General features: G+C 38.0%; 1 protein-coding gene across 1 annotated transcript in view; it reads left to right on the top strand.

Annotated features, from left to right (window-relative positions):
• Nucleotides 1-17,023, top strand: part of otogl (otogelin-like) — a 39,191-nt gene extending 22,168 nt beyond the window's left edge. The window contains exons 33-58 of the mRNA XM_083553207.1: nt 512-790; nt 1,326-1,443; nt 2,044-2,123; nt 2,218-2,840; nt 2,952-3,129; nt 3,829-3,971; nt 4,075-4,098; nt 4,215-4,307; nt 4,418-4,601; nt 5,783-6,000; nt 6,730-6,871; nt 6,994-7,179; nt 7,334-7,546; nt 7,694-7,798; nt 7,909-8,016; nt 9,018-9,119; nt 9,419-9,523; nt 9,613-9,653; nt 9,984-10,047; nt 10,158-10,336; nt 11,524-11,628; nt 11,758-11,877; nt 11,957-12,002; nt 14,006-14,077; nt 16,299-16,378; nt 16,519-17,023. Coding sequence (XP_083409333.1) covers nt 512-790; nt 1,326-1,443; nt 2,044-2,123; nt 2,218-2,840; nt 2,952-3,129; nt 3,829-3,971; nt 4,075-4,098; nt 4,215-4,307; nt 4,418-4,601; nt 5,783-6,000; nt 6,730-6,871; nt 6,994-7,179; nt 7,334-7,546; nt 7,694-7,798; nt 7,909-8,016; nt 9,018-9,119; nt 9,419-9,523; nt 9,613-9,653; nt 9,984-10,047; nt 10,158-10,336; nt 11,524-11,628; nt 11,758-11,877; nt 11,957-12,002; nt 14,006-14,077; nt 16,299-16,378; nt 16,519-16,719 — 3,809 coding nt within the window. The 3' untranslated portion in view covers nt 16,720-17,023. The remainder of the gene's footprint in view (nt 1-511; nt 791-1,325; nt 1,444-2,043; nt 2,124-2,217; nt 2,841-2,951; nt 3,130-3,828; nt 3,972-4,074; nt 4,099-4,214; nt 4,308-4,417; nt 4,602-5,782; nt 6,001-6,729; nt 6,872-6,993; nt 7,180-7,333; nt 7,547-7,693; nt 7,799-7,908; nt 8,017-9,017; nt 9,120-9,418; nt 9,524-9,612; nt 9,654-9,983; nt 10,048-10,157; nt 10,337-11,523; nt 11,629-11,757; nt 11,878-11,956; nt 12,003-14,005; nt 14,078-16,298; nt 16,379-16,518) is intronic.
• Nucleotides 17,024-17,610: the final 587 nt, after the last annotated feature.

Below are 17,610 nucleotides of genomic sequence, written 5' to 3'. Positions count from 1 at the left end.
CCTATCAAAGCTGGAAATAAACACCTGCAAGCCAGCTGACAAGCCAAACATATTTTTCTTGGAAGAAAAAAAATAACATTGAATTATTAGTTAATTAATGACCCCATCGAGAAAAGTTAAGACGTGGCCTAGCCTTTGCATGGGTTTAAAAGAATGGTCTTCTTTCGGCTTCTCCTATTAGGTGTCGCCACAGCGGATCATCGTATTTTGTAACAAATTACGAATCATAATTTAGCAAAACAGAGCAATTTATGGTACTGTATAAACTATACAGTATAAACGTACGATTGGAGGAGCGCTCGTTTGATTGTTTGTAGTCGAATTAAAAAAAGTCTTATTCAGAAATGCTAGGTGATACCACAACATCTATCAAGCATTACAATTGCACCACAATTGCACCACCGGTAAAACAACCGGCTTCAAAGTTTCTAGTTTCTTGTGCTGTAGTTATCGAAGGTGAGCAGAATGATAGAGCATCAATGATATTTTCATTTTTCTGCTATGGTTTCAGGAGTCCCCACTGTCTCGCTGGAATCTGCTGAGCGCCCGAACTACTTCCTGTGTGTCACACCCAGTCGCGCCATACGCCTGGAGCGCTGGAGATCAGATGAAGACTTTCGCCGGCAGGCAACCTTCATTCATCACCAGGGCTTGTGGTTGCCTGGGCGATCTTCTTTTGAGCTGCACAGCCAGAAGGGCGTCTTTATTACACTCACACACACACATGCACGTGCACAGAGCTACGACAACTCGTACTCTTTCAAGGCCAGCAGCAGTTTTACCATTGAGGGTGAGAAAGTTCCCATAAACACATTAACCAACATAAAGACCATGAACACCTTTGACCCTTCTTATGTGTTCAGTGCTTATTAAAGGACACTGGTTCAGCTAATCTCCCTTTTTTTTTTTTTATCATCCTTCATATCACCAAAATCTTTATGGTGATGGGCATATGAGCACTCTTCCTGTAGAAGTGCCCAATACAAGGAATTCCATATTCAAAAATAATCTTTAGAAACGTATACAAACCCAGAAGGAGTGCATTTGGCACAGAAATACTCCGTCATAATGACATCCAAATAATTTGAATCATGAAACTTTGGCCTTGTATATCCATGAGAATCCAAATCTAGCAGTGTGAATAACTCAGAGCTCATGAAATATCGAAAGACTTCAATAAAGAGGATTTGGAAGTCATTATGATGGCGTATTTCTGTGCCAAATGCACTTCCTCTGGGTTTGTATTAGTTTCTAAAATACAGTTTTGTTGCACCTAATACAGTTTTGTTAATGTGACATTGTCTGTATCTTCGCTCATGTTTCAGAGAGCAGTTTTGTGATCCCGTATCGACTGATGTGCGAGTGGAAATATCACGCATGTGCCAGCGCATGTGTGAAAACATGCGCCGATCCTGATGCCACACGCTGCCAGTTTTTGCCTCTGTAAGATTCACAATTTGATGCATTCAAGTCAATAGTATTTCTGTCCATGAATTTCCAGATTAGTACCAAAAGCTCTGCCAGGTTAAGTGAGAATCACCTGCCAGAGTTGTGAGGAACTGACATGGTTTAAGACTAAATGGAAAGGTTTTTGGAGAGTTTAACTGGAAAATGGCATTTTAGTGCAGTTCTTAGAGGACAGGTAACCTACAGTTTACAACATATTCACATGCTGCTATAGGAATAGCTTCATATAGTTTACATGCATACATAGTGAGAAGAAGGAGGAGAAACATGATTGTGAGAGCAGTAATTATTGCAGATATAAATACTGCATCATAGGCCATTTTGTGATGCTGTTAAAAGGTCACAACGGTATCTCACATCTGTACGTTAAGGCAAATCTGCACATAATCTGTAGATATCCATGTGATTGTAATTGTCCCAACAGATTATTGAATTATTATTTTATTGAATGAGAAACTTTTTTTGTTTGTGAATCTGCAATAGAATGACCTTATTTGTATCTTTACAATGACATGTTTTTCAAACTTATTGTAAATGCATGAGGTACTGCAACATAAACCCTGTGTGTATGTGCAGTGTGGAAGGCTGTTTCCCGCGCTGCCCGAAAACCATGGTGCTGGATGAAATCACGAGGAGGTGTGTGTACCAAGAAGACTGTGAGTACCACCAACATCTGCTACTTCAGCGTTTATCTCCTCACAGTGCAAACATCGTGGTATTCTGCTTATGTTTAAAATATTTGCTTCGCAGGCTCAACACTTCCTCCAACTCCGACTCCTTACATGTTTGTAACTCGGTCAAACAGAACCACCACAGTTCCTACCACAACTGTCTCGACAATTTTGACAACCACCTCGACCACCACAGCTACCACGAGTGCTCCCACATCGACATCTCCTCCAACCACCGCATGGACGACTATCACGACTGCAGCTCCAACTTCAGCCTCCACCACAACTACCTTTATTACAACAACTCCAGAAATCTTTACATCTTCTCCATCAACCACAGAAAGTCCCTTTATTACCTCAACCCTGCCCACCACTATGCCAACCACACCCCCTACGACTACTTCTGTTACCACTACATTACCGCCCCCCACCACTACAGAGATATTGACCACACCTGTGGAAACAACTACTTCCGCCATCACTACTACAATTTTTTTCACCACTCATTCCACCACAATAACAACTCCACTTATCACTACAGAAACAACCCCCCCTTCCACAGTTACCGAGGAAGAACTTATTTTGACATCAACAGCAGAAACATCCCCAGAGCCACCTTCTACTACCCCCTCCTCATCTCCAACAACACCTAGTACAACAACCACACTTCCTGCATTCGTGATCCCTACTGGACCATGCACGGTGAGCTATATGTGAAGTTTTCAGGTTTCTGTGTGTACTGAGCGAGCTATAAAATATCAATTATATCTAATATGGCATGGGTTTTTCCGTGGGGGTTTTGTCTGTGTTTAGCCTCCATTTTCTGTGCGAGTTGATGACTGCAGTGAGTACATCTGCTTTAATGGCCAGCTGATGCTATACAACTCCTCCCAGCACTGCCGATTCAACATCTCCCAACCGCAGTGTAACCTGCTCGGCATGCCCATTCAGATCAACACAGACCCCTGCTGTCCTCTGTGGCGCTGTCCGTGTAAGACACAGGCCCTGTTTACATGTTGCATTGGCTGTAGCCCATTTGCAATTCCTCAGGAGTAGAAAAGATTATTGTATACACACCGGTAATGCTACCGAAACGATTTGATGTAGACTGAAAATCACCCACCTAAAGGTAGACACTGTGCATAGCAGCATACGGGCTACAGTCATGATTTACTATTGCAGTCTCCAATATAATTTGCATTTGGGTCACATGCATTAATAAACACAGTAGTATGTATACTATATTACAATTATACATATTATATGATTTCATTATTCATTTATTTATCGCATATATAATGAAAATGTAATTCATTATATAATAATATATGCATCAAAAAAATTTATGAAAAATGCACAAATGCAACTGAAAAAAATTCGACTGAAACAAGTGTGGGAAATTGGCATAGGCGGAAGTGGTCATCTTCCAAAATATGCGAATCATTTAAAATTGATCCAGTTGCAACACCATATCATATAAGCATAGACAGGTTTCCAAAACTCGTGCTTTTTTATTTTTCTTGGCAACATCGTTACGGGTTAGTCAAAGAAACTTGAGCATCAAAAATAATAAGGACATATTCCTCGGTCTTGCACACATGCAGTAATACCGGAAATAACGGTAATATCAGTTATTTTTTTATATTTTTTAAAGTCTGGATAAATGTACCGATACTGTGTGTACCGTCAGGCCGCTGCTCTATCATCTCAGATCTACGCGTGATCACATTTGATGGGAACAATGTTGCTCTGTATGATAACGGGTCCTATATTCTGGTCCACCTGCCTCGAGAGAACATTGTCGGACATGTGGAAAAGTGCCCTACCAGTGAGGTAAACAATGCAGACTGTACTGTAAAATATAATATTCTACATAAAAATATGAATACCTGATGCTTTTTTCCTGAAGTTTTAACTCATTCTGTTTAAATTTTAGAGCGTTAACTACATACGACGGCCTGTAAGTTTACTGAATGTTATTTTCAGTCTTACAGTAATTAAAGTTTAAGTTTAAATTGTGAATTTGTACCTTAACACTGTCTCTCTCTCTCTTTATCTGCCTTTTTCTATCGCTAGACTCCTACAGGTGGAACGTCTGGCCTGTGTTTTAAGAAGTTGAACATAACCACTCATGCCTACAGGATCATTATCAGTCGAATTGACCGCAAGGTACACAGCGATAAGATACTTTAGCTAGCTAGGAATTTGCCATCTGCCGATGCATTCCATTCTAACTCTGCGTGATAATCTGTAATGTTTCTTTGCCTGGTTGTGTACAGGTTTCTGTGAACCAGATCACGGCTCGCCTGCCATTCACCAGACTGAACCTGCATATCGATGACACAGGAACCATGTACAGCATTCACACCCCCAGTGGAATCAGTATTCAGTGGTACCACAGCACCGGCATCATGGTCCTACAGTACGGCGCCGCTGATAACACCTCCACAAGAGGCCTCTGCGGTCAGTGTGTGTGTGTGTGTGTGTGTGTGTGTGTGTGTGTGTGTGTGTGTGTGTGTGTGTGTGTTTATGTGCACACATTCCAATGCAGATTTTGAATTGGTGCTTAAGGACCCTTATAAAAAAAATTATAATAATAATAAATCAATTTCTTTCATATAAAATGTATTTCAGTATTAAAATATGGTTTGGTATCCACAAAATACCAATCAAAATACATATCAAAATAGTTACTATAAAAACATGCACAGCAAATCGCAGGTATTATCATAGTCAAGCAGAAGTTGAAAGTAACAAATACTTCACTACTGTACTTAAGTAGATTTTTTGTCATCTCTCTTCACAGACACCCAAATAAAACCGACTCCCTGAATCTCAGTTAATATTTGCCACACAGACATAATAAATATATGTATAGAAAGCTCGAAAAGTCTACTTTTTAATAAACTATTCACATCAAATGCAAATATTCTCCGATTATGTAATCTGTTTGAAAGTTATAAGAGGTGCAGTTTCTCCTGTATCAACCCATTAACCGTCCGTGTGGAAACATAGCAAAGGTTCTCTTTGGTGTCCTGATAATTTATTTAATTTCAAACACTATAATAACTTTAAAACATTTACAAGTATATTTTGTCTTCATGCTCTATGTTGAGTTTGGTTTCATGAATAATAAACATTAATTTGCATAACGCATCAATATTTGTTCATGCCCATGTTACTTAGAGTATTAAAAATTGGAAAGTATTAATTTAAGGCACATTTAGAACAGCACGATTAAATATTTTAAATGATTGAAAGCCCTAATATTATGATGTGAGGTCCAGTTACCAGCGTGACACTAAAACAGGTAGTAGGAATGACCACTTTTTACCGAAGTACATTTCGGAGCCCAAACTTCTTTACTTCAACTTGAATAAAAAAATATAGTCAATACTTCAACTGTTACCCGAGTATTTTTTTAAACATAAGTATCTGTACTTTTACTTAATTGAAGAATGTGTGTATTTTAAGGAAACCATAATTATCATAAATTAAGTGAATCCTTAGGAAACAATAATATATTTGTGTAAAGCAAATCCTAACCTCGAAATTCCAGCATCCTGATCAATGGAAAGTTAAAATCTTTTTCTTATTCTCAATTTCCAAGCCCTAATGAGAAAAATGTGTGCTTTCTCTCTCAGGCTGCTGCGATGGTAACCCGGCAGATGACTTACGTTTACCCAATGGGACTGTGATGCGAAACGTGGAGGACATCCCTGTGTTTCTTCACAGCTGGATGGTGGACACATCAGAGGAGACGGAGTATTTCCGGAGAGTTGGGGACAACTGCACCACGGGAAACTGCACCAAATGTTTTCAAATGCTGAACCAGAGCCCCTTTTCTAACTGTCACCACCAGGTCCTGGGCACATATAAATATTTATCAAACTATTGAAAATTTTATTGCATATTAATTAGCTAAGAGGCCCGAGTGTGAATGAGGTGCAGTAGAAACACAGTAAAGGCAAAATCGCTAAAAAATATATATCGGCCTGTAGAGAAAAATGCAGCATATTAAAATTGTGTAACTAAAGACGTCTTTGTAGCATTGCCCAGTGCCAGGAGTCCACAAATGGCTTGCATTTAAGCAACAGTTTCAGCTTAATATTCAGTATTTCTTCTTTAAATACCGTATATTAGTCAGTAAAGAGTATAAATTACTTACGATCTACGACACGACTAGTAGAGTGTATTATAGCTTCGTTTGGATGTAATAACAAATGTAAGGAGTTAAATTATTTTAATGATAATCGATTTAAAACAATACATGCAAGTCATAAATTAAATTAAACAAAGAGTGGATTCCTTCTACCTGCATGTCGGTGTGCTGATTGCTCTGAATTATAATAATAATTCATTATTATTAATCACTAATTAAAAATATAATCAGATGTTTTTCAGTAATGTTTCTACTTATATGGAAGCTAAGGTTTATATCTGCCATATCATTCTCTAATCATTTAAATGTATTTGCAGTATAGAGACAATTTCTGAGACATTCAATATATTTATAGTTTCTAATTTATAGAAGATGTACAGTGTGTCTTGTTTGCCCTCAATTAATGTCGAAGTGTACATTTGAACGTAGGTTTCACCAGAGCAGTTCTGCGAGAAAATCTGGGCTGGTGACCTTCACTACAAGGAGCACGAGTGTGACTTTCTTGCTGCTTATGTGGCCATCTGTTACACTCACCAGATCTGCTTTAGCTGGAGGAAAAGCAACTTCTGCCGTGAGCTGTCACATACGCAACAATATACACACATAGATATTCACTTAAGAGCTCATGTCTTCCCAGTTTGTGTTCACGTTCATATACATGTTATTTTATGCCTTATTTGTTGTTCATGGCAGCTCTGAAGTGTCCTCCTGGTAAAGAGTATAAGCCGTGTGTGAACACGTGCAAGACGATGACCTGTCAGAATCGAGATTATTATGAAGAGAGTACCTGTTCATCTATTCGGGAGGAGTGTGTGTGTAAGAGTGGGACAATCCTGCACCGAGCTGACTCTGCGTTCTGTGTCACTGAGGAGCAGTGTGGTGAGAAATCAAGGGCTCATGTTATAAATCATAATGTAAATGTAGGAATAAAGAAGAAAGTCTTTGTTTGGTTGTTCCAGCAGCAAATATGATGTCATTTGTCATTTTTTGTGAACTGATGTCTGTGTGTGTATATTTAACATGTGCATTACAGTGTGTACGGACAATGATGGTTCCCCTCGAGCCCCAGGGGAGGTGTGGAACGGTTCTCTGCGTGGCTGCTGTCTCTTCACCTGCCTGGAAAATGGTAGTGTTGTTCCGGTGGAGCCCGAGTGTCCTCCTGAGCCTGCCCCTCTGTGTGAGCGTGAGGGCGAGTACTACATTGATGTGCTGGAGGAAGGAGCTTGCTGCCCAAAAAAGATTTGTGGTATATACACACACACACACACACACACACACACACACACACACACACACACACACACACGCACGCACAAATATAAACAAAATTTGTGCCATCCTCTAAGCATGTATGTCTATAGGCTAATATGTGTATATGTATGGATGTTTATAGAGTGCAACCAAACCATTTGCCAGAATGATGTTCCTTCCTGTGAGATTGGGAACAAGCTGATGATTGGCTATAGCACGTTCTCCTGTTGTCCTGAATATCGATGTGGTCAGATAAGTTCTAATCGATTCAGCATTAATTCACGTTCAAAGTATGATTGCTTTTTTTTTATTTTTTATTTAGGTTGAAATAATAAATCAGAAGTCATTTTGTTACAGAATGTGACCCCATGTCCTGCCCCAGTGTACCAATGCCAGAATGCAAAGAGGACCAGTTCTTGGTGGAGGTCAGAGGGCAGCATGCCTGTTGCTATAACTATCTATGTGGTAAGATGCGTATGATTAATAAGCGTACTGAGCTAAATATTCAATCAAGCAATCAAGAGATGGCTTTTATAGCAATTGTTTGTCCTAGTGAAGTTGGACAAGCAGATGCTGGAAAGTGAAAATTGATAAGGAAAAATTTAAATACAAAATTCCGCTTCCTCTTCTTTTTCTTCTTCTTCTTTCGGCTGCTCCCATTAGGGGTCGCCACAGTGGATCATCCGTCTCCAAACCCCCCTGTCCTCTACATCTGCCTCTTTCAAACCAACTACCTACATGTCTTCCCTCACCACATCCATTAACCTCCTCTTCGCTCTTCCTCTTTTCCTCCTTCCTGCCATGAGTGTTTGGGCTTCCTGTAAAAGACTTTCAACAAAACAAAAATTGTTCTTTCTTGATAATAGTCAATACAAGTACTTCCCGAGTTACGATGGTTCGGCTTAGGATTTTTTGATCCTATGATGACGATAGTGATCACGCTGCATTTAAATTTTTGGGATATGTACGAATCTCCTGCCTTGTGAGATGCTTTATCCTTTCCAGTGGTGGACAGTGTTCAGTTTTCTTGTTTTTTTCTCTCTTTGGTGTTTCAAAGCCCAATTGTAGCTCTTGTCTCTAACCTTTTTATCTGCGTCACCAGACACTGAAACAGAGCATGTCTGGCTCCACCCTCCACTCATGACCTGATGCTCATCCAAACACCAGCTCCCGCCAATATATATATATATACACTGTAAAGGTTATACATTACATTAATGTAAATTGCTCTGTTTTGCTCAATGATGTACTGTAAATGCTTAATTATTAAAATGACCGTATATTACCCCATACTGATCACCATTCTCTAAGACTCCTGAGTAGGTTGGCCATGTCTCGAGTTACAATAATTTCAAGTTACAATGAGGTCTTTAGAACACATCATCATAACTCAGGGACTATCTGTATTGTCTCTATGATCTGAGTCTTTATATTGTAATATGTATTATTCTATGTTTGTACTACAGTGTGTGAGTCCTGTATGGATCCCATCCCAGTTTGTCTGCCTGGAGAGATTTTGGTTGTGGATATGAACACTACTCACGATTGCTGCCCTCATTATAACTGTGGTAATTTAACAAAATCAAATAGTACGAAGTGGTGATGCAGTCAAATATAACACAAATGTATGCTTTAGACATAGAAAGGTGAATATAAATAAGTACATGATGGTTTTAGCTTGTTAGCTCAGTTTTTATTCGGTAATCTACTAAGAAAGACGGCAAAACTGCATAGTACTCTTTAATCACAACTGGGAGAAATAGTAATTAAAATTAAATGTCAAAATATTATTTGTTAAAAAAAAATTATAAAGAATTATTATTAACTCTAACTGTTAAACCTGAATATTCAATGTTTTTTTTTTCAGTGTGTGACACGAGCCTGTGTCCCGAGACCAACATTAGCTGTGCTACTGGTTCTGCACTTGTTAAGAGACTTGTACCTGGTAGCTGCTGTCCAGACATCCACTGTGGTAAAAATGGCAGCCACAAAGACCCTTATATATATTTATACAAATGCATTGCTCTGATTTGTCCACATAACTGTTGTCTCTCTCTTCAGAGTGTCAGTGTGACAGTATCACACAGCCTCAGTGTGCAGTGGTGAGTTGCGTTGTTGTGTGTATCTTGTTCTGCATTATTCTGTAGGATCAACATGAGTGGTGACGTCATGAAGAAGAGACAAAGTGTATACACACTTAAATATACATATAGAAATCTAAACATTGTTTATTGGTCTTCTCTTGGTTGTTGGAATTTTCTTTACATATATCAAATATTTTTGCCTTATATATAAAAAAAAAACTATTTAATGACATCTAATTAAGTTTAAAAAAAAACATTAAATATTCAACAGACTTGCCAAACAATTTTGATTATCTATCGCATGTGTTAAAGCGATTTTTGACTTCATGGGTTTTTTGTCTTTGTCAGGGAGAAGTTCAAGTGGAGGAGGCAGATTACAGCAGTTCCTGTGGCTGCACTCAGTACTCATGCAGTAAGAAACACACAGACACACACATTATCAATCACTCTGCTTGTGCATGTACATCTGTTTGCATATACGTGTGTGTGTGTGTGTGTGTGTGTGTGTGTTTGTGTGTGTAGAGAAGGCAGATGTATGTTTATTTCAGGGAGTGACTGTGCTGAGTCCAGGCCAGTCCATGGTGCAGTATGTAGAAGGAGAGCTGTGTTATACTGTGCAGTGCCTCACACACAGAGACTCTGACACGGGTTTCTTTGCCATGGATGTAAACACTTCGAACTGCTCTGAAAAGTGTGAACCTGTGAGTCCTAAACACACAATATGTACCATTTTCCATCCTATATAGAATGTATTTTAGTTATTATCTTCAGTAATAAAGTTTCTTACATATACTCTTGAAGTGTATTTAAAGTATATAAACAACAGATTAACAATAAATAAATATGAATACACATAAAACGTGTATAAGACTGATCTTTAAGAACTCATCAAATGGGAAAAGTATTGGGACACCTGGCTTTTCCTGCCCTATGTGGTTCTTTTCCAAACTGTAACCACATATTTGGAGGCACACAGTTGTATAGGAGGTCTTTGGATATTGAGTATTCCCTTCCATGAACTAGGAGACCCAAACCTGTTCCAGCATGACAATTTCCCTGTGCACAAAGATATGCATTACATGGTTTGGTGTAGAAGATTTTCAGTGGCCTGCTCTAGAGGTCTGATCTCAACCCTGTTGAACACCTTGGGGATGAAGGCCTCCTCACAGGCCTCCTCACATCATCCTACATCAGGAGCTGACTTTACTTTACTGTAACCCTTGTGGATGAATGAAATCCCACACACATTTCCAGAAGCACACTCTAAAATCTAGTGGAACATCTTCCCAGAAGAGTGTCAAGTCAAGTCAAGTCAAGTCAAGTCAAGTCAAGTTTATTTCTATAGCGCTTTTCACAACAGACATTGTCTCAAGTGCAGCTTTACAGAATTTAAGTAAAGGTGAATGGTGTGTGTTTATCCCCGATGAGCAGTCAGGCGACTGTGGCAAGGAAAAACTCCCTTAGATGTGATGATGAAGAAACCTTGAGAGGAACCAGACTCAAAAGGGGAACCCATCCTCATTTGGGTGACATCAAGACTGTGATAGTTTTTAAACAGAAGTGTGGAGGTTATTATAACAGCAAATGTAGAATGGGACATTAAAAAACCCCCACATACCAATCTTATGGCCAGGTGTCCACATGCTTTTGTCCATATAGTATACGTTAGATCCTGTGCATTAAGGTGTGAAGATGAATCAACCTTGTGTTAAAGTTTATTTGTGACGGATTGCAGCTAGAAAAATGCATAATGTTTTAACACAATTACATATAGTATATTTTATACAGTATTATATTATAAATGTAAAGTGTATATTATATTATAGTACATATGTAGATCCGTGTGCTGTGTATGTTTTTGGTCACCTGTATCTTGTTGGTTTTAAAGCACCAGGTGTACGTCCCATCCCCTGACCCCTACGTGTGTTGTGGATCATGTAAAAATGTCTCCTGCTCATTTACCAATGAGAACGGAACTACAGAAGTATTTACGGTAGACCTGAGTCGTCTTTATTAAATATGACGCACATCATATTTATATTTTAAACCTCATTTGAAGCTCAGCTGTGTGTGTGTGTGTGTGTGTGTGTGTGTGTGTGTGTGTGTGGTCATGTGATTATAGGCAGGCAGTTCTTGGGTGTCTAATTGCACACGTTTCGACTGCATCGAGACAGCGGTTGGAGCGGTGATTCTCGCCTCGGGAGTCGTCTGCCCTCCTTTTAACGACACAGAGTGTATTCAGGTCTGCAGGTATTTTAAGTCATTCTGAGAGCGGATGATATTATAGACCCAGGTTTATAATCCTCACGATCTCTTTGCAGAATGGAGGTGTGGTGCAGACCTATGTTGATGGCTGCTGTAAGACCTGTAAGTATTTAGGTGGGGTGGTGGCTTCTTGTGGTTTATGGGTGGTTGCTGTATGCTGATTGTGGATGATGGAGGTGGCTGTAGTGGATTTTTGGTTTTGGCTGCTGGTTTCGCTCTGTGGTTGAACTAAATCCTGCTGTCCGGGAGAAAATGAAGTCCTTTCTCACTCTTCTTTGTCTCTGTCTTTTTTTTTTTCCATTTTCACTAAATCCTTTTGTAGAAAATTTTTTTGTAGGAATAGATTAAAAGATACTCTGTAGCTCTACTGACAGGACCTGAGTGAACAGTTGAAAGATATATTTAATTCTTAATTCCTTGACTGTATTTTGTGTTTGCTGTGTGCATTAGCTTTGGAACTAGATGGGTTCTGCAATAGGTTCATATGATGGTTAAGTAGGGCTGCCTAAGAAAAATGTACCATGATTCTTTTGCTCAGTTTCTGAATTTCTGATATTTTTATTATATCATTTATTATTGAAAATAAACAAAAAAACCTCTCATCATTTCATATAATTTTGTCTGAAATAAATGATAAACCTAATTTATTGAGAGTCAAATATAGTGTTGGAAATTATAATACTATTACAATCCCAATTCTAGAAATGTTGGCACACTGTGTAAAATGTAAATAAAAACAGAATGCAAAGATTTGCAAATCTCCTAATCCCATATTTTATTCACAATAGAAGATAGAAAACATAGAAAAAGTTTAAACTGAGGAAATGCACCATTTAGAGGAAAAAACAAGGTAATTTCGATTTTGATGGCTGCAACACGTATCAAAAAACATGGGACGGGACAACAAAAGTCTGGAAAAAGAAAGTGTTATTAAAATTAAACAGTTGGAGAAACATTTCGCAACTAATGAGGCTCATTGACAACAGGTCAGTAAGATGATGGAGTATAAATAATTTATCTAAAAAAATAGTCTCTCAGGAGTAAAGATGGGTGGAGCTTCACCAATCTGTAAAAGACTGTATATACAAACTGTGGAACAATTTCAGAATAATGTTCCTCAACATAAAATTGTAAAAGAGTCACATCATTTACAGAACATAATATCATTAAAACTTCTGAATCCAAAGAAAGGCACGAGGGTCAAGAGCGAAAATCATTCGATGTGTGTGATTTATGGGCCACCAGGAGGCACTGCATTTAAAACAGTGATGATTCTGTAATTGATCAACGAAATCATTTCATGGGCTCATGAACGTCTCCAGAAATCATTGTCTGTGAACACAGTTTGCCATGTCATCCACAAATGCAGGTTAAATCTCTATCATGCAAAGGAGAACGCAGGCGTGAACATGATTCACAAATGCAGCCATTCTCTCTTTTGCCAAATTCAAAATGACCTTATTTGCACATCATCGCATTCTTTTTTTTATTTTTATTTTGCACGGTGCCCCAACTTTTTTGGAATTGTAATTTCGCAGTCCTAATGTGACGGTTTAAGACTGATTTTGTAGGATTTTAAACCATGAATTCAACTTAAGGTGCTAAATCACAAATAGACAAGTTATAGGTCACTTGTTTATATACAGAGTTGTCCAGAACTAGCAGGACTAGCGGTGTGCATGAATCTATCCCTAATTATCTGTTCATAAAACTCCACCATGATTTTTTTTTGATTAGACTGGAATGTGCATGCTTGGGGAGCTAAGAGATGGCATTGAGGAGACGCTCTGGCATGTGCCCTTTCTGTTTCGTATTTTTAATATTTTTGTAAATTGCTAAATGTTAAAATGTATTTTTAAGTGAATGTTAATATGTGATGCAGTGAGCGTTTTGTTGCCTGCATGCATGTGAGTGTGTGAGGGCCTGTGGTTTAGTAGTTGTTGCAGGTTTTTCCTGTGGGTTGGCTGCTGTGCTTCGAATACTCTGAGGTGAAGAATGAGTTGCGGGCTTTCTGTCCAGCTCGGCACAATGCATGCTGGGAAGGCAGCGTTTGTGACCTATGGTCAATGTGTGAAATTGTAAATATGACCATGTGTGTTTCTCAGGTGCTGGACTTGGTTTGTTACCTTTTTCCATTAGTCCTGTAACTCCCACTGCTAGTACTAACTGTGACACAGGTACTTTCCAATCCTTTCCTCATGTTTATTATACTGTGTGTGTAAGTGTGTTTGAGTGTGTGTGTCTGTGAAAGCCGTAGTATGTTATACATCATTTTCATTCTCATCATATTCAATGAACACGTGTTCTGTGTGTATGGGGTTTAACCTGAAGATACCACCATCAGTTATGAGATGTTTTCAGCTCAAAGAAAATAGATGAGGTCTTTCCTAAACTGTTTCTCCCATAGCCCCCTTGATTATTAAGTATGAAGGTGCTTGACAAAATGATCAGCTAGTTTTCTTCCTGGTTTCTCAGATGTATGTATGATAAGTAAGAAAAAAATTAATGCTTAAAAGACTGTAATATTGGTAGCTATATAAAAAAAAAAACCATAAGCAGGACAAGACTGATCATGCACCATTACTGTGGTTTTTATTTGGGCAGATTACCAACAAGAATGTCTTTGTTCTGTAGCTGTAATAAAAGATGCATTAAAGTTAAATTCAAAATGGAAATTTCTCAAAGCAGCTTTACAGAATGTAAGAATTGTAGAACAACACACTTGTATATTTTACTTTGTGTATTTATCCCTGATAAACAAACCTGGGATGACTGTGACAAGGAAAAACCTCTTTAGATGGTATAAGAAAGAAACCTTGAGAGGAACCAGACTCAAAAGGGAAACCCATCCTCATTTGGGTGACACTTAAAGTGTGATTATAAATCTCTAAAACATTACAATCACTACAGAGGAAAAAATATCATGAACACCAGAGTGTGTGATTATCAGTTATATCCTTTCTACAGTCTTATACAGATATTTGGAGTTGTGGAACCAGGTGCTTTTGAGCAACTCATTAAAAGTGAAGTACACAGATTGGAAACAGGATGTGTTTGGTAATACATAAAAATTTATTTGAAAATTTGGTGAAATGTTTTATATACTTAAAATTATTAAGAATTATGCAGACAGTAACCCGAAGTTCATACACAAACAGAAGGCAGTGATTCAGTTGTTAAGGCTGTGGGCTACAGATCATAAGGTAAAGGCATTCAGGGCTGCACCGACAAGCTGCCACTGTTTGGGCCCCTAAAGCAGAGCACATGCTCAAGGACGCCATATCTTGTCTACCCTATACTCTCACCCCAGCCTCTGGACAACCTCGGATATATGAAAACCTTGTTAAAAGGACACAGTATTTTAAACATCTAGGTGTGGATTTTTAGCTTTCATATGTACAAATTTAGAAAAGTTTCAAAAAGAGGTTTACCCATTACATCATGAATTGAGAATATGAACACATTTAAACTTTACATGTAGAAAGACATGCACTCTGCATACCACACACCCCACACACTTTCACCACTTTTCCCTCCCGCTTGGCACAGAGGGAAAGTTCAAATGGCATGTTGTTGAAATGTGCTGATATTCCTGGCAAAATCGCCTCACGTGTGTGGGTTTGAGATGCACCTTTAGTGTCAGATTTTGCGAAACTTTTAATGCAGGGGCCTTAGCAGAGACTACAGCTAACAGCCATTATGGAGCTAGAGCTGTAAAGCCAACGAGTTTTTGCCGTGTCTATGAGTAAATAAAGTATTACATGAACTATATGTAATAGTACACTTTAACAGTCTAAAGCCATTAATTTAATTAAACAATCCAAAATTAGACTAAGGCATAATGGCATTGGTAAGTATTCCTGAATTCTCATTATTATTTCGTCTATTTAATGTTGTCATGTATTTTGTAAAAAAAAAAAAACGAACAACATTGGTCTTTTTTTAGATGATAGATTTAATTTTTTTGCTTTCTTCTTCTGGACTGTTTGAATGATACACGGTCATATGATATTTTATTAGTTATTATTATTATTTTTACTTGGCTAATATTCTCTTCATGTTACATCATGTTCAGCAGCTGCTATAGACATTAATGCCAAGCATTGTAAAAGGCCTCTGGGCAATTATGCAGTAGCTGCAGTGATGAGTGATTATAGGACATTAAGTATTTTATAATGCGTAATAAATTGTCATGGAAATGCTTCACTTTGTCGTTCCTGTCCTCCCTTTGATGATGATCCCTGTTCCACCACTGTTCTCAGGTTGCTTGAACGATGCCCATGTTTTAATAATAAAATGCTTACCAAGAGGTGTTTCAATAATAAAATCATGTTACCATTTTAATTTTATTTTTAAGTTTGGATCTTTCTATTACACTACCCTTCTCCATGTGCACAGGTAAAGAGGATGGGAAAACATGCAAAAGGGTTGCCATCAGAACCACTATCAGGAAAGATGACTGCAGAAGTAATGCACCAGTAAGTTACATTCTAACTTCATTCCAACACTGGCTAATCATATTAATCATCTGATCCTCATTTCTCATTCTCTCTCTCTCTCTCTCTCTCTCTCTCTCTCTCTTTCTCTCTCTCTCTCTCTCTCTCTCTCTCTGTTTCAGGTAACAGTTTACTCCTGCGATGGCAAGTGTCCTTCAGCCACCATATTTAACTTCAACATTAACAGCCATGCGCGTTTTTGCAAGTGCTGTCGTGAAAATGGCCTACAGAACCGCGTCATCCAGCTGTACTGCACTCGCAACGCTACTTCTGTGGAATACAACTACCAGGAACCGATGGACTGCTCGTGCCAGTGGAACTAATAAAAGATAACAGTGTGTAGATGTGCAGTACCTTGGCACCCTATATACCAACTCAGTGAATGTGCTCAGTTACAACACACACAAAACACACAGATCAGTACCCCCCCAAACTACTAACTCCATGTTTATATATATATATTTATATTTGAAATTTTTGAATTAACAATCTGGGAATATTACATTAATAATCACATAGTCAGTAGATGAAGGTATGACTAATAATCAGTCCGATTTTATACATATAAATCTTTATAAATATCTATATCTATCTATCTCTATATATATATATATATGGCAAGTACAGATTATATACATTTTGATATGCAGTTTTGTTTCTTAGCAATATTTTGAAGCAAAATTGATTCTTGCACATTGCATGTAATTCAGTAACCTGGATACTGTATGTCGGTAGTATTTTAGATGCCTTTTAGGATTTTTTGTAACTTTTTTAACCTCTTGTATTATTTAAGACATAACTTTTTGAACAATTTGCCATCAACATTAAAAAAAAAAAACATTTTAACCCCATACAGGGATAAATAAATAAGCCAGATTTGTGAAAGTCTGAGTTCTATTAAACTGATAATGTGCCATTTCTCTTGTGATCTGAGATTTGATGGCTTGTCTTTTACAGATGTACTGTAGATAAGTTGTGAGAGCTCATTCCAGGGGTCCAAGCTCTAGTACACAGACAGGCAGGCAAAGATCAGGTGGGGGAAATAACCACAATCATGAGTAAACAAGTATAAGTTGCAAAATAAACATTATTTTGGCTATATATATATATATATATATATATATATATATATATATATATATATATATATATATATATATATATGGTTAGGTTTATACACACTTACATGATAGATAACAGAAATCTCATGCTAA

Source organism: Silurus aristotelis (assembly GCF_946808225.1).
Source record: "Silurus aristotelis genome assembly, chromosome: 10".
Lineage (NCBI taxonomy): Eukaryota > Metazoa > Chordata > Actinopteri > Siluriformes > Siluridae > Silurus > Silurus aristotelis.
The sequence above is the reverse complement of the archived record's forward strand: the minus strand, read 5'-3'. Positions and strand labels throughout refer to the sequence as shown.